The sequence below is a fragment of the Rhinopithecus roxellana genome, chromosome 16 (assembly GCF_007565055.1).
Source record: "Rhinopithecus roxellana isolate Shanxi Qingling chromosome 16, ASM756505v1, whole genome shotgun sequence".
NCBI lineage: Eukaryota > Metazoa > Chordata > Mammalia > Primates > Cercopithecidae > Rhinopithecus > Rhinopithecus roxellana.
In genome coordinates, this window is record NC_044564.1 from 78,710,103 (window position 1) to 78,737,915 (window position 27,813).

A 27,813-nucleotide genomic window follows, 5' to 3' on the forward strand; every position below is an offset into this window, starting at 1 on the left:
GGCTGTCAGGGGTTGGGGGAGAGAGAGGGCAGGATAAACAGGTAGAACACAGAAGATTTTTAAGGCAGTGAAAATATTCTGTATATTGTAATAGTGGATTGAGGTCATTATAAAATTATCAAAACCCATAGAATGTACAACAAAGGGTAAGCCCTAATCATAAATTATGGACTTGGTTAATAATAATGTACAAATTGGTTCACTTGGGAAAGAGTTGGTAAGCAGGTATATAGGAACTCTCTACTTCCTGCTCACTTTTTCTGTAAACCTAAAGCTGCTACTAAAAAAAAGCCTTTTAATAAAAAGTAAAGTGTAAGTTCATCATGTATCAACTATACGATGTGGCAGCCAAAACTGTAAATTAAATCATAGATTATGATGTGCTGTGTGTAGAGTTCTGAAACTGGTAACCAAATCTGGATTCAAGCCTAGTATTTACTGTCTTTCCTTTGGTAGGAGCACTTTGGTAAAGAGGTGCTTTCCCTAATGAACTGAGTAAGAGCGTAATGACTAAAAAGAACCCAGTGTCCCAATAATGATTGAAGGTTTACACTATGTGACCTCCAAAGTAGATGCCTTAGGAGTATGTCTAAGATCCTATGATATACATCACAGGACAGAATGTGTAAAATGAGTACTTAAAACATTTCTCTCAAAATACTGAAATATTTGTGGTGCAATTATGGCTTACTGCAGCTTCGACCTCCTTCCTGGGTTGAAGCGATTCTCCCTCCGCGGCCTCCTAAAATGCTGGGATTGTGGGCATGAGCCTCGCCAATAAATTTTTTTAAAAGGGGGAAGGGTAGGATTTGAACCTATTTAAAGCAAAACTCTGTGTGCATATTTTGTGCTTGCATGTCTTTAAGGAAAAGATTCTCACATGAGACAGTTAATGTACAAATATTCAAAATAAGATGTAAATATCTTCATTGACTTTGATCATTTTATACAGCATTTAACTATATTATTTATTTCAATGACTGTATTCAAATGAATATATTTTAAGGAACCATTAAACAGATCAAAGACTAAATCAAACATATTTTCTTTTCTTCCAATAGAATAAAAAATGTAGAGATAACAAAAAAAGGAGATATTTCACATTGCTTCCATTAAACAATTTAGGAAAACAGTTATTAACCATTCTTCCTAAGCACAAACAATGCACAAGGCCTGGTCTTAACCAAACCTGACAGCTAGAAACGAACTTGAAGACCAAGGCCAAACAGCCAACCATTGCTTGAATCCTCTACAACAGTACCACCACATGGCTGTATATGTGGCCTGTGTCCAAACATCTTCAGCATCAGAAACATCTTAGAAGGCAGTCCACTGCGTTAGACCAAAAAATTTTGTCTAATGATAATGCTATCTATTGGTTCTATTTTTTTTTCTCCAAAGGCCATATAGAAAAAATCTAATCACGCTTCCATTTAATGGTACTTCAAATATGTTACAGCAACAACTATAAACCTCAACTCTTCAATCTAACTTAACAAAGCTATTTCTCATGTATAGTTTTAAAATTTCTCTCATGAAAACTTCCAAGAAAAAATACAAACCATAAGAACTGAATTTCTGAATTTACAAAGTAAAACAGTTCACAAAACGACATACTTCTCCAATTGTAAACTTTAAAGCAACAATTTAAATACAGACCAATATTTTACCATTGCTGAATGTCTGCAGTAAACTTAACATTAGCAGATACTTGATTTTTTTTTTTTTTTTTTTTTTTTTTTGAGACGGAGTCTCGCTCGGTCGCCCAGGCTGGAGTGCAGTGGCCGGATCTCAGCTCACTGCAAGCTCCGCCTCCTGGGTTTACACCATTCTCCTGCCTCAGCCTCCCGAGTAGCTGGGACTACAGGCACCCGCCACATCGCCCGGCTAGTTTTTTGTATTTTTTAGTAGAGACGGGGTTTCACCGTGTTAGCCAGGATGGTCTCGATCTCCTGACCTCGTGATCCGCCCGTCTCGGCCTCCCAAAGTGCTGGGATTACAGGCTTGAGCCACCGCGCCCGGCCCTTGATATTTTTAAAGTATTTTCTACAAATGAAATACCTTCAACAAAGTTTTCAACTACAGCACAACTGACCAATTCAGAAAATTTATATAAGCCACCATTATTTGAAAAGCAGCAATCTCTGAAATCCTCCAGGAAATTAACATAAGATCTCAAACTTGCACATGTGAGCTTGCACAGGTACATGTGCATGCACACGTGTACCTACACACGTGCTATAGCTGTGCTAAGGAGTAAAAACTGTAACTGATGTTTCTTATACAACTGCATTCTGACTGAAATTATTTAAGAAATAATTTCTGGCTGGGTACAGTGGCTCACGCCTGTAATCCCAGCACATTGGAAGGCCAAGGTGGGTGGATCACCTGAGGTAGGAAGTTCGGGACCAGCCTGGCCAACATGGTGAAACCCCATCTCTACTAAAAATACAAAAATTAGCCAGGCATGGTAGTGGGCACCCATAATCCCAGCTACTTGGGAGGCTGAAGCAAGAGAATTGCTTGAACCCGGGAGGTGGAGGTTATAGCGAGCTGAAATCACACCACTGCACTCCAGCCTAGGCGACACAGCAAAAAAATAAAAAGAAAGAAAGAAAGAATTTCTAACAGAAGAGTTTCTGTTTTACTACAGTTCCAATCATTGAACCAACAGATTATATTTACATTTAAATAACATTTTCATTGTAAAGGTAGTTCCTTTTATTAGTCCATTATTAAAGTGCAGTAGAAGTTAGTGTACAATCTGATACTCATCTTCAGCACTGCTGGTTTCAAAAATATTTTCTAGCAACAAAAACAAATGAAACCAGCACTAGACAAGAAAATGCCAATTTGAACTTAATGCATAATTAATACTTGTGTATTATTCAAGTAATACTTCAGTATTTTAAATGCTCTACTGATAACGTAAATAACTTATATACCATTAATAGGTCACGATATGATTTATTTTATTCTGAAAGAGCAAAAAGAAAATTCAATGCTGCTTTACATTTTGGTCTACTGAACAAAAGGTTACTTTCGTACTAAATAAGCTTCAGTGAATTTTCTCAATTGGTCAAGCCATTAAAATGACAATGCATTCACAAGGAGCTTATTTCTGCTTTTATTGAGCTCACTGTGAACAAAAATAGCCAGCTATGCAAGAAAAGTTAGAGATATTAGATGTTGCAGGTTATGCACATTACAAATAGAAAATATTAGTGCATTAGAAAAAAGGGAATAATCTTTATTGAGCCTATCAGGATGTCTATTTCTTGATATACCTCTCAGCTTGTTTGGTAACTTCAAGTTACTATCTAGTTCAGATTTCAGCTATATTATCTGGAAGATGTTCTCCATAAATAAATATTCTAAGTAACTTATGTTTATCCATTATGAAATAAAACATTTTATATTTTAATCATTTTGTAGATACTCTTCCAAAAGATTTTATTTCCCTGCTTTTTTTAAAAAGGTTAAAACTGGCCGGGTGCAGTGGCTCACGCCTGTAATTCCAGCACTTTGGGAGGCAGAGGTGGGCGAATCACGAGGTCAGGAGATTGAGACCACCCTGGCCAACACAGTGAAACCCCAACTCTACTAAAAATACAAAAAAAAAAAAAAAAAAATTAGCTGGGCGTGGTGGCGGGCGCCTGTAGTCCCAGCTACTTGGGAGGCTGAGGCATGAGAATGGCGTGAACCCAGGAGGCAGAGCTTGCAGTGGGCCGAGACTGTGCCACTGCACTCCAGCCTGGGCGACAGAGCGAGACTCTGTTTAAAAAAAAAAAAAAAAAAAGGTTAAAACTTAATTTAACTATTTCCTATAGATTTAGTCACAACATGAGCATGAACTGTATTATACAATGTACTGCTACACTTTGATCTTACGTCTTCTCAACTCTGCTTGATGCCATCAGTGTGTTCTTAACGTCTCATACCGCAATGAGGACCTGAGTGTGGTGCAGGCTCCTAAGCATAAAAGGCCTGGGTTTTTGAAATCTGGCTTGTCGGAGGTCTTCTCTGCCTCTCTGCACCTTCATGACTGGTTTTTCACATGACTGAAGTTCTCATAAGAAATCACAGCAAATCAGGCTGTTGACACTAGGAAGGGAGTTCTAAAGAACTCTGAGTGTGTGAACATGGGAAAAGAAAAACATCTTCTCTTATAAGGTAGCACTGGCTAATCTGTGGTCTCCACTAGCTTTTCTTATCCTTTATAGAACATTCTCTTCTCCTCAGATGATCTAATAGCATGTCCTCTACACTGCCTGTTCATTTGATACAAAGAGCAGAAACAAAGAAGAAACAGCAGCAGTGTAGTCTAATGATACATGAGATGTAATCTAATTATACATGAGGTGTAAGGTAATATGATTATGATTATATTATATAAAATAATATGTGTTTAGCATGTATTTATATATGACAAATAAATGTCAATTAAATTATGAATGTGAGTTTATGGGGGTGCTCAGAAGAAGAGTACAAAGATGTAATTTTGTCTGGCTATATATGAGGTTATCACAACAGGACTTTTGAAAAGCAGTGGGAATTTTCTGAACAATCAGAAATATTCATAAATCCTACAGTAAATAAATCAGAATTACAGAAAATCTAGATTTTGCTCTCTCTATATAAACTGAACAAATCACTGAATTCATTATCTAACCTTTTTTTCCACTTTTTAAATTAAGCATTAATAAAAGACCGGTTTTTAAAAAAATTTTGCCTAAATAGCAACTTGTTTTTCTCTACCAAATAAGTTCATATAACTCATATTTTAGAGAAACTATTCTAAGCCATCAAAGATTAGGTGATTACATGATAGATAACCTAATCTTCTTGGCTGCAATAAATTTTTACTGCTCTGAATTAATTTTATCAGAAACAAATGTGAGCTGGCATTTGAGTAACTAATAAAAACTTATTTTACTTTCAATTCTTCCTACTAAAGATAAAAAAGAAGCAAAAAAGCTAAAGATTAGCCCTACTAATGTACTTGGCTTGAATAAATTAAAATTACCACTTTATTTCTGCTAGCTGGTAATGACAAAAACTGATTTAAAGAAAGCAATAAATAAGGAAGAAAGTAAGTAAACAAAGACAAAATACCTCGGGGGAAAAAAGTTATCCTATAAAACTTACTGTTTTTTTTTTTTTCCATATACAACCCAAAGCTACCCAGTTAACGTATCTCCAATGTCTTGTAGCTGATGATATATAAATTACTGAAATAGGACGGGCACGGTGGCTCACACCTGTAATCCCAGCACTTTGGGAGGCCGAGGCCGGTGTATCACAAGGTCAGGAGATCTAGACCATCCTGGCTAAGACGGTGAAACCCCATCTCTACTAAAAATACAAAAAATTAGCTGGGCGTGGTGGTGGGCACCTGTAGTCCCAGCTACTTGGGAGGCTGAGGCAAGAGAATGGCGTGAACTCGGGAGGTGGAGCTTGCAGTGAGCGGAGATCGTGCCACTGCACTCCAGCCTGGGTGACAGGGCGAGACTCCATCTCAAAAATAAATAAAATAAATTACTGAAATAAAACTATTCAAGATGATAAAACATTTTCTGGTGGTTTCTGTAACTATACATCACAAAATATAGTCACTCCAGTAGCTAAAAGAATCATGAAGTAAAGGATATATTCTTTACACTTCTGATTTTTGACCAAATAAATTGCTCTCTTCCTCTATCTGTAAAATGGGGTGAGTTAGACACTGAAAATTTATTATTGGTAAACTGATTCTATTCTTCAGGTAAATTTTATATAATAATCAAGTACTTGATTCATACCTTGTTTTAATTCCAAACCTTCAGGTTGCTTATTCTCTCTCATGGATGAAGCAGAATCTATACAGATGTCTTGCCTGGGAAATGAAAATAAGATCAACTTTTAAAACTATATTCAATCACATAATATTTACTACGCAGGTTCCCAGAATTAAGTTAGGCACTAGGGAAGACAGGCTAAATTCTTCTAAGCTCCCAGGGTATTATTCAGTGTACTCTGGAAACTCAGAAACATGTATTCAAGTGTCAGAAGCAGCAGCTACAAACTACTAGCAATTTAAGCAGTACACTTCTTTGTAAAATCAAGGGGCAAACCTGAAAGGAACGTGGAAGTAATTTTTTCTCCCTTCCAATACTCTGCAGGGTAGCTGATAGGAGGAATCACAACTCACAGCAGTATCCAATAATTTTTCAAGTTCAATTGTTAAATTTAATGAGCATTTTGGCATTCAAATTACTTTATATTCATTTAATTTCATACCTCAAATGCTTTGATGTCTACAGTATGTGGAAAATACATATTTTATATGTAATACACATATGTAATCAAAGTAAAAGGATTAAATAAGATCATGTAAAAAAGTTTCAATTCACTATGTTCTGGAATACAGCTGCAAAATAATGTGCTTTCTTAGCATTATACAGTGTTAATATACTTTTCAGCAAAAAGGTCAAGAAATTATAAATATTCAAATGAGCTATGTGACCATTTTCTTCAAAATAGGCATCTCTATCACCTTCTGAGAATTTTTATACACATCCTAAGGATAACATACCAGCAATATTTAGGAAATCTTCCTATTCACAACCATTGTGTCTATTCATTAACAGTAACAAATCTGTCAAATAATCAAAGGATTAAAAAAGACTTGTGATCATTTCTTTGAGAAGTTTACAATATTCTTTACAGTCAGCACCTCTGGCACTTATATGTTTGTTTTGTATTAAAACTGCACTAATAAAGCCCAAACTCAGAGAATACAAAATTATTTGGCTTTGCTGTTAATTATGACATCAGAAATTTATAATTGGGATATCTCAGTGTTTTACACTTCTCTCCAACGTCACCTACTCAGATTTTATTCGTTCACCAGAATGACTGGCAGGTCCCAAGGAGGGTATCAACAATTTTCCTTGGCAATCCAGGGACAGATTAAATGCCAGTATACTACATTAAGAGCTTTGCAAGGCTTAAAGTTAAAATGTGCTACCTCAAACCTTCCAGTCAAATTAGATTTTACCTACTGGGAGCATTAGTCTAAGTACTTTTCTTGAGAGAAAAATGTTTGCTTTTACACATCCTAGAACTGCATTTAATTATTCTTCTAAACATACACATCTAAATTTACAAAAAAAAAAAAAAAAAAAAAAGACTTCAAAATATAATGTAACATCACCAGTAAGAGGAGGATGGATACACGTAATATTCTAAGGAAGATGTATCATTTATATAATATTCTAGCTGAGAATATATAAACCTGTATTATGAAGAATCACCAAACTCAAAATGGAAATAAGTAATGTTCTGTTAAGGAAAGCTGAATGTCATTGTTACAAAATACAAAGGCTGTGGATCTATTCCAGGTTCAAGGGTTGCTAAAGAGCCAAGACAATTAAATGTTATAACTGACCTGAGACTGCTGAACTGCTGGGAAATTGTTATGAAGGTCATTACTGAGTTAAAAGACACACTGAAATACTGATGGGGAACTGGATAAAAGTATTGTATCAATGTTAAATTTACTCAAGTTGATACTGTGTTACAGTTACATAATAGAGTATCTCTCTCTTGGAAAAACAATGTAACATATAGAGAAAAGTGTCATGATGTATATAACTTAGCTTCCAATGTTTCATTAAAAAATATACATATATAAAAAGTTAGTATGCAAATGGGATAGAAGATCAATAAGTAAATCCTGATAAAGGGTATATGGATATTTCTTGTACTATTCTTATTCTTGCAACATTGTAATAAGTCTGAAAGTGTTTCCAAATGTTTTAATAACTCAATATAACTGCCTTCCTTCCCTATGAAAGCCCCTTAGAGCCCCTTTAAATAAAAATTGGACCCCTCTATAAGGACTATCTTCTCTCATACAACAATTTATTTTAGTGCCCAAAGTGAACTTCTACAACATTCTATTTTAAGTTGGGTTCTATTAGGCTGTTGAAGTCACCAAACAGAATTTCAGACAGTAAGTATTGTACACCACCCTGTGGCAGAAAAGTGAAGTTAGATGCTGTCAGTTTACCTGAAGAAAAAGGAAAAAAAAAAATCCCAGAAAGTTTTCAATAGTTTGAAAATTTTAAATCTATACTAGCAATTTTTACAAGATGTACTTTATGACTAAAATATAAAATTCTCTAATACAATTTAAAGATCTCCAATAAATGGCATAAAAGGCAAGATATTTACAAAAAGGAAATGTCTTAAATTGTAAGAAAATTATGTGTACATGTCTTTTTATTTCTAGTTAAGAAAATAAAAATTTTGTCCCCTCTCAGCTGGTAAGACATACTAGGTGCCAGAATCAGGAAAACTAAAGCAATTCCAATTTATACTTAAATGACATTCAAATATTTCTATCAAACACTTTAAGGAAGACTTTTATAAACAACTGGAAAAAGAGGAATGGGGAGAGGGTGGGAACACATTGCCAAAACCAGTTTGGGTTATGATTTTTGCAATTATCTTTGTGCTCCTTTCCGTTTAAATTTAAAAAAAAAAAAAAAAAAAAAAAAAAAAAAAAAAAAAAAAGCCTGTTTTCTTTTTTGAGACAAGTTGTTGCCCCGTCTTCCAGGAGGCTGGAGTGCAGTGATCACAGCTCATTGTAGCCTTGACTTCCTGTGCTCAAGAAATCTTCCTACCTCAGCCTCCCAAGTAGCTAGATGTGCACCACCATGCCCGGCTAATTTTTTAAGTAAAGGTGGTATTCTGCCCTGTTGCCCAAGCTGTTCTTGAACTCCTTGGCCTCCCAAAGTGCTGAGATTACAGGTATGAGCCACCTCACCCAGCTCTGTTTTTATATTTCTAATTTACTTCTCCTATCTCCAACACTCCTTTAAAGCAGCTTAATTTACAAGCTTGGCCTAGAATCACGAGAGCCCTATACTTATGACTGAGATTTAAGTTCTGAAACCAACATCAGTCCAACTTACTTTATTTTACCTCCACAAGCTATCCACTGCCCATCCTTTCTTACAGTTCAATGAATTTTTAAAAATCAGAGTAATACACTGGGGAGATCTGTGGACCTTAATAAAGATCAACCACACATATGAACTCCTATATTTCTAAATGTGGGTGGTGGGTATAAATTTCTTGTTCAAATGTAAAATAATGGCAAATAATCAACTCACATCTCTGTTGTGTCTCTCATCAAGCCCCTTCCTCAGACAGCAAAATTTAATCCTACACCCCCTGAAGGAAACCTTATCTCCGTTTCCTCTGCTCAAATAATATAAATCAAAGGATCCGTTACCACACCCCAGTGCTTTTTCTGACCCGTGATTCTCTAAGGCTTCATTGTATATAAACTGTCCCCCACCCTGCGATTCCAAGATTTTGTGAATAGGCAATTTCCTAAATAGGGGGCTCTGTTTTATTTTGAAGTGACTAAAGGGAATCAAAGAGGTGAGTATCGTATCTTCTCTTTGCTCTATCCCCATATTACTGTTTTAATGTCCTTTCCAATTTCAAAAATCAGCATTAGATCACTTTGTATGGACATTTAAAGGTGCAAACATGCAGGTTTTAAAATGTGGAATGCTATTTAGCATTTTAGGTCACAATATTGCCAGTGATTAGTAATACTTTCTGTAAAGATTTTTTGAAAAACTATTATTTTGAATAAACTTATTATGTTATGTCAAACATTCTACATATTATATAGCCTAATAGCAATTTACAAAGGATACGAGAACATTAAGTGGTGTCTAGATAACCAATTTATGATCCTTTACCAACCCAAAAGCAGTCAGCTCTTCATATGTGTCTAAGAGAACTGAATTTATAGAAAATAATGTCACTATAACAAACTGATCTCAATTGTGAGAAAAATCCTTTTATACATTCAAATGTTTTCTCCTAAATGATTTTTGTAATAAATGAAAAAAATAGACACATACCAATGAATTTTTTAAGCAACAGTAAAGATTAAAAATCATAAGAAATTTGGCTGGGGACAGTGGTTCACGCCTGTAATCCCAGCACTTCGGGAGGCCAAGGCGGGCAGATCACCTGAGGTCAGGAGTTTGAGACCAGCCTGACCAACATGGAGAAACCCCGTCTCTACTAAAAATACAAAATTAGCCAGGCGTGGTGGCACATGCCTGTAATCCCAGCTACTCAGGAGGTTGAGGCAGGAGAATCACTTGAACCCGGGAGGCAGAGGTTGTGGTGAGCCAAGATCGCGCCATTGTACTCCAGCCTGGGCAACGAGAGAAACTCTGTCTCAAACAAACAAACAAACAAACAAACAAAAAACAACAAATTTATTGGTTTCTTTAGGTTTGTGTAGCATAAGAGGAATGGAGGGGAAATCCCCAGTACTCATCGGTATTAAGTAGAATAGTCATTGTTACAGATTCCAAGTAAAAATTCCAAAACAAATACAGTAACATTTTTTTCCAATGCTAACCACGTGGGCAAGTACTAATTCTAAAGACTTTCAATCATTTTCTCATTTAATCATCATAACAACCCTGTGAGGTAGGATTCTATTTTCCAGATGAGAAAATTGAGGCCTACGAAGGTTTCATAGTACTAACAAAAGACAGTAAATAACTTTAATTTTAGTTATGTATTTATTTAGAGATAGAGTCTTGCTCTGTCGCCCAAGCTGGAGTGCAGTGGCGCGATCTCGGCTCATGGCAACCTGTGACTCCCAGGTTCCAGTAATTCTCCTGCCTCAGCCACCCGAGTAGCTGGGATTACAGGCGCATACCACTATGACCGGTTAATTTTTGTACTTTCAGTAGAGACGGGATTTCACCATGTTGGCCAGGCTGGTCTCAAACTCCTGACTTCAAGTGATCCGCCCACCTCGGCCTCTCAAAGTGCTGGGATTACAAGCGTGAGCCACCACATGTGGCCAGTAAATAACTTTAAATGGCCACTAATAAAATGTTTAAATGTCTAATAAGAGACTGTTTATGTTCTGCTGTACCAAACAATGGAATAGTAAATAGGCCTAAGTATATGTACTAGGTAGGACAAAGTCCAGAGAAAGACATCATTATATGGAAGAAATAAATGGTAAAAGGTACAGAATAGTTTGTACAATATGCTACCATTTGTGTGAGAAGAAAATATATACATATATATGTAAATGTACAGAATACCTCTGGGAGGATACCCAAGAACTGGTTTACTGTGATTGCCTATAGGAAGAAAGAATAGGGAATGGCAAAGGAGAGACTTACTCTCACTGTATCCTTTTAAAATCTTTGCATTATGTGTATGTGTTTATATTTCAAATAAGAAACAGACAATACATGAAGACAAACACTCACTCTGGTATAACATTTCTGAATAAAAGGACACACAAGAAAAGGTTAACAGTGGTTACCTTTGAAGCTCGGGACCTTAACTCGGAATCTTGGACCATCTCCACCTCCTTACTGCCAGGTGTATGGATTGAATTCAGAAGATTTGTGAATTTGCCTAGTGTATTTGTTTCCTATGAATTTTGTAATAAACTACCACAGCTTGCTGACTGAAAAACAACAAAAATCTATTCTTTCCCAATTCTGGAGTCCAGAAGCCCAAAATCGCTATAAATTACCCAAAATCAATACATTGGCAGGGCCACAATCCCTCCAGATGCTCTACAGCAGGGGTCCCCAACCCCTGGGCTGCAGATTGGTATCAATCCATGGCCTGTTAGGAACCGGGCTGCACAGGAGGTGAGTGAGCGGTGGTGGGCAAGCAAGCATTACGGCCTGAGCCCCACCTCAGCATTAGATTCTCATAGGTGTGCACACCCTATTGTGAAATGCACACGCAAGGGATCTTGGTTGCAAGCTCTTTATGAGAATCTAATGCCTGATAATCTGGGGTGGAACAGATATCATCCTCCCCTCATATTCCCTGGTGGAAAAATTTTCTTCCATGAAACCAGTTCCTGGTGCCAAAAAGGTTGGGGATCACTGCTCTATAGAACACACTGTTTCACAGGCTTTAAGGCCCTTTCTTCTATCTCCAAAGCCAACATCTCTGACTCTGTTTCCTTAAGCTTCTATCATATAGTCTTCTCAAAGACTGTCAAATCCCCTTCTGTTTCCCTCATATAAGGACATTGGATATAACGATACATGCAAGTGATTGCATTTAGAGCCCACCAAAACAATACAGGAATATATTCCCAACTCACCATCCCACTTAACCATATCTGCAGTCCCTTTTGCTATATAAACTAACATTCACAGATTCTAGGGATTAAGACGTGGCTATGTGGGGGGATTTTCTTTAGCCTATCGCAGATGGGGAAAAATTACATCTGTATTTTCACTAGAATCCATCTTTTCTAGGTATTAGCAGTATCTGTGATTCTGTCACCATTAGAAATCACACATATTTTCACATAATATAGTTGTTGCACATATCCAAAATACTGTTTATACTTATCCTGTACTTTAAAATTATGAAAGTTATTAGAACTGCTGCTAGATCTTAATGTTCATAAGTATATTACTATATTGCAAAATATTTTAATATTAACTATTTTATTATTAATTTCCCTTCTAATTGTTTTAATCCATGAATTAAAAAAAAAAAAAGAGCAAATATCATTTTGAAAAAGAACCCATAGGCTTCACTAGACTTCCAAGGGTCCCTGACACAAAAAAGGTTTAGAAGTATAGTACTGCTTAGGAGAAAGAACAAGTATGGGAAGAGGATGGGGTGGGATCAGAAGGTGAAACAGAAAGGTTTTTATCTTCATTTCAAACTTGTGTACTATTTGAATTTATCTATTATATATGTACACACAACTTTGCTTTTATTTGAAAGTCAACGGGAGTCATCCTCAACTTCATACTATTCCTTCCTTATTATGCTAGGCTGAATAACAGTCCCCCAAATATGCCCACATTCTAATTCCCCAGAACCTGTGAATGTTACCTTATATGGCAAAAAAGGACTTTGTGATTGTGATTAAGGATCTTGAAATGGGGAGATTATCTTGCATTACTCTGGCGAGCCCAATGTGGTCACAGTAATCATTTTATAAGGATATAAGAGAAGTCAGAACAAGTGGCAATATCACTCTGGAAGCAGAGAATGATGTGATATGCTCTGAAGATGAAGGAAAGGGCCACAATACAGAGAACATAAGCAGCAACTGGAAGCTGAAAAGTGCAAGAAAATGAATTCTCCCCTCAGAGCTTCCAGAAATAACCAGCCCTGCTGACACCTTGACTTTAGCCCAGAAAAACTGATTTTCACTTCTGATCTCCAGAACTATAAGAGAATAAATATGTGCTGCTTTAAACCACTAAGTTTGTGGTAATTTGTTATAGCAGCAATAGGAAACTAACACACTTATATTTTAAAAAGTTAATAAATCCCAGCTTACAAGAAAAATCAGAGGATACAGGAACAAGTCAAATAACACCATGAAGATACAATCAGATAAAGCCAACAGGTGTACAGGACAACTTACCTACTTTCTTCAACAAGATCATTTATTAATAAAAAAGCAAACAAGAGACAATAGGAAGGTGGACACAGTTCTACATTAAAAGAGACTTAAGAGAGAGAACAGCCGGGCGTGGTGGCTCACGCCTGTAATCCTAGCACTTCGGCAGGCTGAGACGGGCGGATCATGAGGTCAGGAGATGGAGATATCCTGGCTAACACAGTGAAACCCCGTCTCTACCAAAAATACAAAAAATTAGCCAGGCGTGGTGGCGGGTGCCTGTAGTCCCAGCTATTCTGGAGGCTGAAGCAGGAGAATGGTGTGAACCCGGGAGGCAGAGCTTGCAGTGAGCTGAGATCGCACCACTGCACTCCAGCCTGGGTGACGAGTGAGACTCCATCTCAAAAAAAAAAAAAAAAAAAAAAGAGAGAACAACTAAATGCAACGTGTACTCTTGCTTGTACTCTGCTTCAGAGAAACCACATGTAAAAGACCTTTAGGGAACATCTGGGAAAATCTGAATATGAAATAAATATCACATATTAGAGAATTATTGCTAATTACATTAAGTGTTATAAAGATATGACTGTATAGGCAAATATTAAAATTAAAAAATTAGATTTAAAACATCTGCAATATACTGAAAATACTACAAGAAAATAGATGAAGCAAACATGGAAAACTGTAATAACTGTTAGATCTAGATGACAGGTATATGGGAGTTGATTATACCATTCTTTCTACTTTTCTATATGCTTGATATTTTTCATAATAAAAAGTAACAAAAAATGAACCATAAAATAAACCAAAATAAAACCTAATACAGTGAAATTCCTTTTATTTAACTCAGACAGAAAATGTTACTTCCACAAAAAAAGAAACTTATCAACATAGGAAACACTTTTTTTAAAGTTAAATATGTAATTTTGAGCATTTTTAATTTAAAATTAAAAACACATCTTTAATTCACCAATCTTTGGATATGGGGCCATGGCCTTACCTTTAATACAAATCCATGGAATAGAGTTCCATATCATCCTACTCACATAAACCATTGTTGACATTTCTAGTTTTGGCTTAGTTAAAATGAAAAAATCCGAATGTGAAAAAAAACTCATTTATATTTATACAATGCCCCTCCAGATATTGTTTCCCTACAGCTAATTGAGTGCAACTTTTTAGAAACTTGAGTTTTATCAAACTCAAAACAATTTAATCAATTAATCTTTTCTTATTAATAGTTAACCTGTTTACATATTTAAATTACACAATTATAAATTGCCTTGGAAACAGAGATGAGAGACTCTTGGTAAGCAAACAGTTTAAATGATGGGACAGGTACATGGCCATTATTAGAGAGTAGTCATTAACAACCAATTTAGGATACTGTGAACATTAGTGAATTTATTTTTCAAATGAAATGAACAATCAATAAAACAAATCAGTTAAGTGATTAAGAGAAACTTCAATTTTAAAAAAAGGTGATAGACAAAGAGTAGAAAAAAGGAAAAATACCTGCTAATCATCTAACCCAGTGCTTGAGCAGCAGGATGAGGCAGTAAATTGACTGATGGAAAAATGACAATAGATACAGTTTAAAAGTTAGGTTTCTGTAATAGAATAACTTTTATTTTTTATTTTTTACCCAGAAGCAGCTACAAAAACAGGTAACAATGCTTCCCAAGTCCCTCAGAGTTCCCCACAGGGAAACAGTTGCCAAGCATACCACCTGATTGAAATGAAGATCCCACCTCAGGCTTCTGGCAAGCTCATGCTCTCCCATTCTAAGGAAAAGTTCTATAGATTCTGGAAAGATGCCTATCTGTTTCCTATTTAAAAGTAACTATATCAAGATTTGCTTCAAAGTAATCAGATTAGAAAAACCGGGAGGAGGGTGTTTAAAGTCATATGGAAGGGACATAATGAGTGATAAGTATGCAAGGGTTCATCGTACTGCTGCCTTTTCTTTTTTGTACATTAAAATTTCTCTGTGATAGAGTTAAGCAAATAAGTAACTAGTACATAACAACTGATACATTCCAGAGTGGTTATCTGAGTTGTCTGAATCACAGGTCAATTTCCCAATTGGATAATTCCCAAGAGGCCTAGATCTCAGGGGTGTGTATATAGACACACACATACACACATATGTATTCATACACACACATATACGTGTGTGTGTGTGTGTGTGTGTATGTATATATATATATAATTTTTTTTTTTTTTTTCTGAGACGGAGTCGCTCTGTTGTTGTAGTGCACTACTCTGTTGGAGTAGTGCAACGGTGTGATCTCAGCTCACTGCAACCTCTGCCTCCCCGGTTCAGGTGATCCCCCTGCCTCAGCCTCCCAAGTAGCTGGGACTACTGGCAAGCACCACTACACCTAGCTAATTTTTCTATTTTTAGAAGAGACAGGGTTTCACCATGTTAGCTGGGCTGGTCTCCAACTCCTGACCTCAAGTGATCCTCCCACCTTGGCCTCCTAAAGTGCTGGGATTACAGGCGTGGGCCACTGTGCCCAGCCTCAGGTCTATATTTTTGATAACAAATATTTCCTTAGGTATGTACTACAGATTTATGCTGCCCATTAATGCAGTTCTATAGAGCACGGTAAATTTTACTCAAATACTTTATTGCATTCAAGTTTATTAATAGTGGTTTAAGGAGAACTCTTTTATTCCCAACAAGTTCAGTTTTACTAACACTTACTGAGAGAGGTTATCATTTGGCTGAACACCATTGCCCCTCTGAAAGCTATTTATACATACATATTCAGGGAATATATGTCACCTAAATTGAAACAATTCAAATTCTTAGTATTCTAACGACATGAGCTGAACCTACTGGATGGCTCCAGTTCATCAAAAAGGACATGGATGTTTTTCCCTTACTAAAAATAAAAGAGACCGGGCGCAGTAGCTCACGCCTGTAATCCTAACACTTTGGGAAGCAGAGGAGGGCAGACCACCTGAGGTCAGGAATTAGAGACGAGCCTGGCCAACATGGTGAAACCCTGTCTCTACTAAAATACAAAGATCAGCCAGGCACGGTGATGCGTGCCTGTAATCCCAGCTACTCAGGAGGCTGAGGCAGGATAATCACTTGAACCAGGGAGGCAGAGGCTGCAGTGAACCAAGATCACGCCATTGCATTTCAGCCTAGGTGACAGGGCAAAACTCTGTCTTAAAAAAAAAAAGATGGTGAGTGGCTGTGTTTTTTTTTATTTTTATTTTTTTATTTTTATTTTTTTTTACTTTTTTTTTTTTTTTTTTGAGACGGAGTCTCGCTCTGCCGCCCAGGCTGGAGTGCAGTGGCCAGATCTCAGCTCACTGCAAGCTCCGCCTCCTGGGTTTACGCCATTCTCCTGCCTCAGCCTCCCGAGTAGCTGGGACTACAGGCGCCCGCCACCTCGCCCGGCTAGTTTTTTTTTTTTTGTATTTTTTTTTTAGTAGAGACGGGGTTTCACCGTGTTAGCCAGGATGGTCTCGATCTCCTGACCTCGTGATCCGCCCGTCTCGGCCTCCCAAAGTGCTGGGATTACAGGCTTGAGCCACCGCACCCGGCGAGTAGCTGTGTTATAATAGCTCAGTAGAAAAAGTAATGCACTCCGGGCATGGTGGCTCACACCTGTAATCCCAGCACTTTGGGAGGCCGGGGTGGGTGGATCACCTGACGTCAGGAGTTCGAGACCAGCTTGGCCAACATGGTGAAGCCCCATCTCTACTACAATACAAAAATTAGCCGGGCATGGCAGCGGTGCCTGTAATCCCAGCTACTTGGGAGGCTGAGGCAGGAGAATCACTTGAACCTTGGAGGTGGAGGTTCCAGTGAGCCAAGATCATGCCACTTCACTCCTGCCTGGGCAACAGAGCCAGACTTCATCTCAAAAATAAATAAACAAAAAATCTAATGCAGCTGTTAATCTCTGGCTTTCAACTGGGCTATGTAAGCGGATGGGGTATGTAACTCTATACACTCATGAAAATTTATTAAACTAACAAACAGCAAGAGTTCTACCACATATCACTGCTAGGGTTCAGCAATAGAAGAGTGGTTATAGAGGTAACTCTAGTTACTGCTCTCAATAAGACAACTGATCGAGCCAAAGGAATAGCCAGTATTTTTCAAGAATAAATATCTTACTGCAAAAGCAGTCATTAAACCTCGTACATTTACGCACTTTCTTTCATTCTATCTTCTCTAAATGCCTACCCTGACCACAAATGGCAGTACGCAGGAAACTCCTCTTTTGAAGGGTGGAGTACATTGCAGACTACGTAAGAAACATAACTGTTACAATGTACTAAAATCTAGTATAACCAGTAATCAGTACACTTTAAGTAGTAACTAGTAATTACAAGACACCAACTTGCTTTTTGATCAATTTATATTTTAAGAATACATATGTATTCTATTTTAAACAAAAGTACTCATATTTCAGATTTATAAAAGAGGCAACTTAAATGGAGATTTTAAACAGACAGATAGATACACATATAATGTATATATTTTTAGACAGAGTGTCAATCTGTTGCCCAGGCTGGAGGGCAGTGGCACAATCAAAGCTCATTGTAGCCTCAGTGTCCTGGGCTCACGCAATCCTCCCATCTCAGCCTCCCAAAGTGCTCAGATTACAGGCATAAGCCACCATGCCTTAAAATAATTATTATCAAAGACTCACATTACAAACAATTCCCTAAAGAACATATTAGATATTTAAATATTCTCATTGGAAATAAAATGGTTCCATTTATACATATTGCCTAAATGTAAGGCCTATTTAGCAGCATCTTTTTTAAGTCAACAATTTCAAATTAAAATTTGGTAACTAATTTAAAACACACCCATCCTCTGCTAAGAAAGCAGTAGTGGCTAGAAACAACAGCTCCAAAACACTCATATAGAACCTACTTTGGTTGGGTGCAGTGGCTCATGCCTATAATCCTAGCACTTTGGGTGGCTGAGGCAGAAGGATCCCTTGAGCCAAGGAGTTGAGACTAGCCTGGGCAACACAGGGTCTCTACAAAAAATTTAAAAATTAGCTGGTTGTCATGGCTCATGCCTGTGGTCCCAACTACTCAGGAGGCTGAGGTAGGAGGATCACTTATTACTTCAGCAGTGACCCGTGATTGAGCCAATGCACTCCAGCGTGGGTGACAAGAGAGCAGCTGCCTCAAAAAGAAGTACCTACTTTGTGTTATAACTTATTTTGAGAACTTAAAATTTTAAAAATTTATTTATCTTCTACAACTATGATACTATCTCAACACTGTTTATCATCTGTAGGAAAATGCAGCATCATTTTCACTGATATCTCCCTCAAAATCACTCAATAAAAGCACATTCATTTAAAATTAATAAAGATATTTAGAGAAAGCAATTTTAAAACTGCTAAGATTTCCCTACAGTATTTACATTGTTATTCCTTATATATAAAACCTCAATCCTGATTATTTTATTGTGTTATTCAAGACTTAAATTTCATTATAAGCACATTCTTTAGAACATAATCATCTAATATTACAGGCCAAACTAATACCTGTTCTCATTTTTAGTGCTATTTTAACTAGAATAAAGCTTTTTTTCCAGCCCATCTCTGATCAGAGACAACACTCTAATTCCAAGACTCCATACTACCTATTTACTTAAAATTGCTGCTTTGTTAAGCAATGTTGTCTTAATCTGTAACTTTTACAAATGTTGTCACAATTCCTAATAGTTTTAAAACACTACAAAACTATACATGCTAAAGTTTTCAGACAACCTGAAATAAAACATAAATTTGCTCATTTTCTTTTCCCTAAGGTGACAATACCATTCCTTGCCTTTTTTCACTCTTTGAAAAATTTTACAGCTACCTGGGCCAGGCACGGTGGCTCACGCCTGTAATCCCAGCACTTTGGGAGGCTGAGGCAGGTGGATCACGAGGTCAGGAGATCAAGACCATCCGGGCTAACATGGTGAAACTCCGTCTCTACTACAAATACAAAAAATTAGCTGGGTGTGGTGGTGGGTGCCTGTAGTCCCAGCTGCTCAGGAGATTGAGGCAGGAGAATGGCGTGAAACTGGGAGGCGGAGCTTGCAGTGAGCTGAGATCATGCCACTGCACTCCAGCCTGGGCAACAGAGCGAGACTCCATCTCAAAAAAAAAAAAAAAAAAATTCTTTTTTACAGATACCTAATGCTTGTACATGTTTATGGGGTGTATGTGGTATTTCAAATACAAGCATACAATGAATAATGATGACATCTGCATAACTGGAATATCCATCACCTCAAACACTTAACATTTCCTTGTGCTGGGAACATTTTAAAGTTTTCTCTTCTATGTATTTCAAAATAAACAATAAATTATTGTTAACTACAGTAGCCTATTGTGCCACTGAACACCAGAACTTATTCCTTTTATCTAACTGTATTTTTGTATTCACTGAACTAACCTTCTTCACCCAACCTCTCCCCATACCCACCCCAACCTCTGGTACCCACCATTCTATTTACTACCTCCATGAAATCAATTTTCTAAATTCATTAAAAAATGAAAGTATTTAGAAACTATGGATTTTGTATCTCCACAGTACCTAATCTTCATCTCCATTAAAACTGTTGCAACACTCATTATTAATTTCAAGTTTCAAACTAGTACACTATCAAAAATGTCTTATGGCTACTGCTTTCTTGTTACTATTGGTAGTAAAAAGGAGCTATCTGAAGGTATGGTAAAAGTAGGGAAATAATCTTTAAAACAGCAATAGAAAGAAAAATCTGGAAAAAAAAAACATTTGAAAGCTGACCTTAGAGGAGAAATAGAATTTGAATATATAAAGCTGGCAGGCAGTATGAGAAGATAAACTGTAAAGATAAATTTAGAATCTTTAAAGCTTGTTCAAAACACTTGTGCATAATTCTGTATCTTAAAATCTTTAATGTGTTATGAGAAAACTAACATACATAGGTTACATTAAATACCATACATATACATACATATATGTACACCTCATACTGAAAGTTGTCACATTACAGCTTCTTAGACAATTCTATTGATGTTATGTCCTTTCTAATTAAAACTATAATAAAAGACACTTTGGGAGGCCAAGGCAGGTGGATCACTTGAAGTCAGGGGTTCAACACCAGCCTGGGCAACATGGTAAAACCCCAACTCTACTAAAAAATACAAAAATTAGCCAGGCGTGGTGGCATGCACCTGTAATCCCAGCTACTTGGAAGGCTAAGGTGGGAGAACTGCTTGAATCTGGGAGGTGGAGGTTGCAATGAGCTGAGATCACACCACTGCACTCCAGCCTGGGCAACAGACCGAGACCCTATCTCAAAAAACAAAAACAAAAACAAAAAAACACTATAATAAAAAAGTATAGGTCGCCCATTAAAAGAAAACACCAAATTTTTTCATGTATTTTAATAACACAGAGTGCTTTAATCTAGACATATTTGAAATTATTTTTCTTCATTAAAAAAGCTGTATGTCTCAGTTGATAAGAAGCTGACAAATTGATATAATTGTTTCTAAAGCCAACTTTTGTCCTTTATGTATTTCCCCCTTCAATCAGAGTCTCATTTTATAAACATTTTGTATATTAAACATTCAGGCAAACAAAGTAGTAGGTAGTGCACTGAAATACGACGTCATATAAAGAACTGCAGCACTCAGCTCTAATTTTTGGCACACCCAGGAAAGTTGCTTGATCTGGTATTTTTTCGAGCAACTAAGAAATCCAGATTGTGATGCGATCTCACTTGGAATGTTGGAAACAATTTCAAAAATTTTAAAACATTGCTTAGGTCATAAAAAATGACCCTATTGTTCTAGGCAACCAATCCATAACTTTGCTTATTGTCCAGATTTTAATCAAGTACATTGTATTAGTTTTCTATTGCCACTCTAACATACTATCACAAGTTTAGTGGCTTAAAAGAACATATATTTATCCTCATACAGTTCTGAAGGTTGTAAGTCCAAAATAAGTCTTAAGAACTAGAATTAAGTTGTAGGTAATTTCTTGCAGAGGATCCAGGGAAAAATCTACTTTCTTTCTGTCTTTTCCAGCTTCTAAAAGGCAGCCTACATTCCCTGGCTTGTGGATCTTTCCTCCATCTTCAAAGCACATCATTTTAATCTCTGCTTCCAGTATCTCTTGCCTTTTTTTTTTTTTTTTGAGATGGAATCTCGTGCTGTGGCCCAGCACTGGAGTGCAGTGGTACGATCTCAGCTCACTGCAAGCTCCGCCTCCCGGGTTCACGCCATTCTCCAGCCTCAGTCTCCCAAGTAGCTGCAACTACAGGCGCCCACCACCATGCCTGGCTAATTTTTTGTTTTTCAGTAGAGACAGAGTTTCACCATATTAGCCAGCATGGTCTCGATCTCCTGACCCTGTGATCCACCCACCTTGGCCTCCCATCGGCTGGGCATGATTACAGGTGTGAGTCACCGTGCCCAGCCCAGCATCTCTTGGCTTTAACTATCTTATCTCCCTCATATAAGGATCCTCATGATTATACTGGTCTCACCTTGATAATCCAGAAGAGTTTTCCCATCTCAAGATCCTTAACTTAATTAATCACATCAGCAAAGTTTCTTTTGTCTTTTAAAAGTACATATTCACAGATTCTGGGAATTAAAATCTGGATATCTTTTGGTTGAGGGGGAGGGAGGTCATTATTCTATCATATATGCATTCTAACAGCGTTTTTTTTTTTTTTTTTTTTTTGAGATTCCTTAAAACTTTCTGTATAAATGGTCACACTTCTGTATTGGTAAGTGTCCTGTACAGATGTATCATTTATTGTACCTTTTCTATGCTTAGATAATATTTTGATACACAAATACTTACCACTGTACCACAACTGTCTACAGTATTCACTACAATAACCTGTTGTACAAGTTTGGAGCCTAGGAATAACGGGCTATATCACATGGCCTAGATATGTAGTAGGCTATAGTTTAAGCATCCCTAATCTGAAAATCCGAAATCCAAAATGCTCCAAAATATGAAATTTTTTGAGCACCAACATAATGCCACAAGTGGGAAATTCCACACCTGACCTCTTGTGACAGGTGCACAAAAGCATTAAAAATATTTGGTCAGGCGCGGTGGCTCACGCCTGTAATCCCATCACTTTGGGAGGCTGAGGCGGGCAGATCACAAGGTCAGGAGATTGAGACCATCCTGGCTAACATGGTGAAACCCCGTCTCTACTAAAAATACAATTAGCTGGGCATGGTGGTGGGTGCCTGTAGTCCCAGCTACTCGGGAGGCTGAGGCTGGAGAATGGCATGAATCTGGGAGGCGGAGCTTGCAGTGAGCCGAGATCTTGCCACTGCACTCCAGCCTGGGGACAGAGCAAGTCTCCGTCTCAAAAAAAAAAAAAAAAAAAAAAAGTACTAAAAATATTTTATAACATTGGCTAGGTGCAGTGGCTCATGTCTGTAATCCTAGCACTTTGGGAGTCCAAGGTGGGAAGATCACTTGAGGTTGGGAGTTCAAGACCAGCCTGGGTAACATAGTGAGACCCCCGTCTCTATAAAAAATTTAAAAGTAAGCCAGGGATGGTAGCACACACCTATAGTTCCAGCTGCTTGGGAAGCTGAGGCGGTTCACTTGAGCTCGGGAGTTTGAGGCTACAGTGAGCTATGATTGCACCTGCACTCCAGCATGGGCAAAAGAGTGAGACCTGCCTCTAAAATAATTTGTTTAATAAATAAATATTGTGTAAAATTACCTTCAGGCTATATATATAAGATGTATATGAAACATAAATGAATTTCATGTTTAGACTTGGGTCCATCCCCAAGATATCAGTATGTATATGCAAATATTCCAAAATCTGAAAAAAATCTGAGATCCAAAACACTTCTGGCCCCAAGCATTTCCAATAAAGGATACTGAACCTGTAACATCTAGGTTTGTGTAAGTGTAGTCTATGATGTTTGCACAACAAATCACCTAACTACACATCTCTCAGTACAACTCCCCATTATTGTCACATGACTATATGTTTCTCAGATGAGTACAAGGGTATATAACTATGCATTCCTGCCTAACTGCATCCTTCTTTCACCCAACAGATGAATGGTATCTTAACCAAGTATAGAAGCAAGGGTTGCAATTTCAGTTGTATGAACACGTTACTCCATTATCTTATTACAGTTTCTGGTATTGCGGATGAAAAACCTGATCCTTTTCCTTCTTTGATGTGTTATGACGACTGGAAGGCTGTTAAATTTTTCACTTTATAAAAAAAAGCTGCTTCCATGTTATTGTTTCCTGGCAATCCTGCCTAGAACTCAGTGAGCACTTTAAATTTGAAGACTAAATTTGTTTTTCAGGTCAGAAAAATTTTCCTATATTTATTAAATATATTTCCTATATTTGTTATATTTTCCTACATTTATCACACAGGAAAAAATTCCTATATTATTGAATTATTAATAATTTCTTAATGATTTAGTATTTGACCTCTCCTTTCTATGTTTCATTTTCTCTTTCTAGGATTCCTATTTATTATACATGAGGATACTAAAGCCTTCTAACTTACTTGATTATTTTCTCTTATGATTTCCATCTTTTATATTTTTGCTTTGTGATCCATTCTTTCAGGCATCTAATTTGGGACTTAACAGTAACGACCCCCTACTCTGATTAACTTACAGAATTTAGTTTAAAAAAATCATATTTTTCAGCCCAAGAATAATTATTTGTGCTGCACTTGATTCTCCATAAGAGCTCATTTTATTCCCTGCAAGTGTTCATTCCTCTAACAGTTTAATTTAGCTTGGTATGTGCTTTGTTTCTTTCAAGTTATCTTTTCTCCAGATATCAAGATCCTTTAAAGATGTTATATATGTATTCACGCATGTGTTTATGCATGTCATTATGGACAATTCCTTGGTACTCAGGTTTAGCAGCTACTCTGAAACTGGCAGAAAGCAAAGCAGTCTCTCCCTCTACAGATCCACAATGAAGGAGTAAACCACTATTCTTTGAGATATCTACTCCCCAGTTTTTTTCAGGTTCTCCCAGACTCAGAGACAGGAAACAGCTGGCGCATTCAATTCTATCTTTGACTTATAAAATGAAAGTAACCAGGCATATTCATGCAAGATATATGTTAACTTTCCCTTTCCCATTCCCCATCTTCCTCCATTTCCCCACAGGAGTTCTCAGACCTCAGTAAACCAAGTTTTCCTCAAGATCCACCACTTTGGCCAGGCGTGGTGGCTTAAGCCTCTAGTCCCAGCAGTTTGGGAGGCCAAGGTGGGAGGATCGTTTGAGCGTGGGAGGGAGAGGTTTCAGTGAGCCAAGACTGCACACTATACTCCAGCTTGGGGGACAGAGTGAGACACTGTCTAAAAAAAAAATCCAACACTTTCTTCTAGGATCTTCAATGCAAATCAACAAGTACCTACCTACCCCAAAGTAAACACCTTTGTAGTTATTATATTTGCCAAGATTCCCAAAGAGCCAAAATCTTACCTGCAACCAACATCCATCTTACTCTGGAGAAATAGATATACTACTACATGGCTACTAGTCAAAGAAAAAAGGAGCAACATTCAAGTTTCCTTCTTCCCTGAAACTCTTCCTCTGACTCTGGAGAAACGTACACTGAATCTTTGAGATTTGTATACATGGAAGTTTTCCACAGGTATCCTTCCACAACATTACTTGAAAATCACCGCATTTAAAAATAGTTCCTCAAAGTGATTCGAAGTTAAGGATATCTCATTTCATCCAAGATAATTTCTATTTCTCTTTATTTTTGTTGTTGCTTTGTAGTAAATTCTAAAAAGGGCAAAAGTGCTGTTTATGATGTCATTTTTTCCCAGAAAATTTTAACAGATTTATAATTATTATAAAGTTGAACCACTGAAACTTGTTCACTGAAATATTTTGACTTGCATTAATGCTTTATGTCCCTGAATTTATGTTAAAAATTCACATATAAATAAAAATGGAAAAACTGGAAATACTTGATTTCTATCCACTATTTTTTCACTAACAATCATATACTTAGGTACTATGATGGTTAATATTAAGTGTCAACTTGATTGGAGTGAAGGATGCAAAGTATTGTTCCTAGGTCTGTCTGTGAGGGTGTTGCCAAAGGAGATTAACATTTGAGTCAGTGGACTGGGAGAGGCAGACCCACCCTCAATCGGTGGGCACCATCTAATCAGCAGCCAGCACAGCTAGAATAAAGCAGACAGGAAAAGATGTAAGAGCTGACTTGCTGAGTCTTCTGGCCTTCATCTTTCTCCCACGCTGGATGCCCTTGAACATCAGACTCCAGGTTCTTCAGTTTTTGGATTCTTGGACTTATGCCACTGTTAGCCAGGGGCTCTCAGCCTTTGGCCACAGACTGAGGGCTACACTGTCGGCTTCCCTACTTTTGAGGTTTTGGGACTTAGGCTGATCCACCATTGGCTTCTGTGCTCCTCAATCTGTAGACAGCCTATCATGGGACTTTACCTTGTGATCATGTGACTCAATTCTCCTTAATAAACTCCCTTTTACACATACATATATCCTATTAGTTCTGTCCCTCTAGAGAACCCCGACTAATACAGGTACCTTTTGACTCTATGGCAAAAAAAATTCTAAGCTCAAAACTACCAATAACAGGAAAAAAATTGTGGGGGGTTTCTCTTTTAGAGAATGAAATGTTTCCCATCACAGTGGCTTCTTAAAAGGACGTTCTCCACGCTGACTGGGTATCTTTTGGCATAATTGTTACAGATTTGGCATGGACAGCACACAGGTTGGTGTCTTCAAAAAGGTCAACCAGACAGGTCTCACTTGCCTCCTGCAAAGCACCAAATAGCTGCTGTGCCCTACAATCACTGGTCTGATTTGAAGTCCTGAGCAATTTCTCAAGACAGACTGTGGAAGGGAAGTTTGTGATTCAGAAGTTCAGCGGACTTCCAGAAACAACTGATTTCATGGAGTGCCACAGTACCAGGCCTGTAACAATGAGGTTTCTTCACCACTCCAGGAGAGGGTGCACTCTCGTATGCAGGCTTTGTAGTCAGTTGCTTCCTGGGTGCTTTACCACCAGTTAATGTGCAGTCTGCTTTGTAGGAGCCACCATATAGCAACCTCCTTACTTAGTCCCCTTTTCCTTCACCTAGAGTTCAGTAAGCTAGAGACGGCACCAGCCTTGCAGAGTCACAGTGGGTCAGCAGCACAGGAGAAGTTGTGAAAACCTGTCATCTTTCTTTCTTTATTTTCTGAGATGGGAGTTTCGCTCTGTCACCCAGGAGTGCAGTGGGGGGGATCTTGGCTCACTGCAACCTCCATTTCCCAGGTTTAAGTGACCCTCCTGCCTCAGCCTCCCAAGTAGCTGGGATTACAGGCACGCATCACCAGGCCTGGCTAATTTTTGTATTTTTAGTGGAGACCGGGTTTTATCATGTTGGCCAGGCTGGTCTCAAACTCCTGACCTCAAGTGATCCACCCACCTTGGCCTCCCAAAGTGCTGGGATTACAGGCATAAGCAAGTGTGTCAAGCCCTCTCTGTCATCTTTAAACCTTAAATCCTATTCCATAACTTTAGAAAAAACCTTGACTAAAAATCAAAATGGAGTCACCCATGCTTTGGGATGCTGAGGTGGGAGGACAGCTTGAGGCCAGGAATTCAACATCAACCTGGGTAACATAGCAAGACCCCATCTAATTTAATTTTTTGTAGAGACAGGGTCTCACTATGTTGCCCAGGCTGGTCTCAAACTCCGAGCCTCAAGTGATCCTCTCAACCTGTTCTCACAAAGTGCTGGGATCACAGGTGTAAACCACCATGCACAGCCATTGCTGTAATCGTTAAAAAAAGTTAAATAGCTACTGTAATTGGCTATCCACTTGGTATAGTTTGGCTATGTCCTCACCCAAGTTTTATCTTGAATTGTAGTTCCCGTAATTCCCACATATTGTAGGAGGAAACTGGTGGGAGACAATTGAATCATGGGGGCAGTTTCTCCCATACTGTTCTGGTGGTAGTGAGTAAGTCTCACAAGATCTGATGGTTTTATAAGGGAAAACCCCTTTCGCTTGGTTCCCTCATTCTCTCTTGCTGCCGCCATCTAAGAAGTGTCTTTTGCCTTCCACCATGACTGTGAGGCCTCCCCAGCCATATGGAACTGTGAGCCCAGTAAACCTCTTTTTCCTTACAAATTACCCAGTCACAGGTATGTTTTTATTAGCAGTGTGAAAACAGACTAATACAGTAAATTGGTACCAGAAGAGTGGGGTACTGCTTTATAGATACACAAAAATGTGGAACTGGGTAACAGGCAGAGGTTAGAACAGTTTGGAGGGCCCAGAAGACAGGCAAATGTGAGAAAGTCTGGAACTTCCTA

General features: G+C 37.8%; 1 protein-coding gene across 2 annotated transcripts in view; it reads right to left on the reverse strand.

Annotated features, from left to right (window-relative positions):
- Window positions 1-27,813, reverse strand: part of CAAP1 (caspase activity and apoptosis inhibitor 1) — a 53,203-nt gene that overhangs the window by 14,439 nt on the left and 10,951 nt on the right. For both annotated transcript variants that reach the window (XM_010384465.2, XM_010384467.2), the window contains exon 5: window positions 5,802-5,875. In XM_010384465.2, the coding sequence (XP_010382767.1) occupies window positions 5,802-5,875 (74 nt within the window). The remainder of the gene's footprint in view (window positions 1-5,801; window positions 5,876-27,813) is intronic.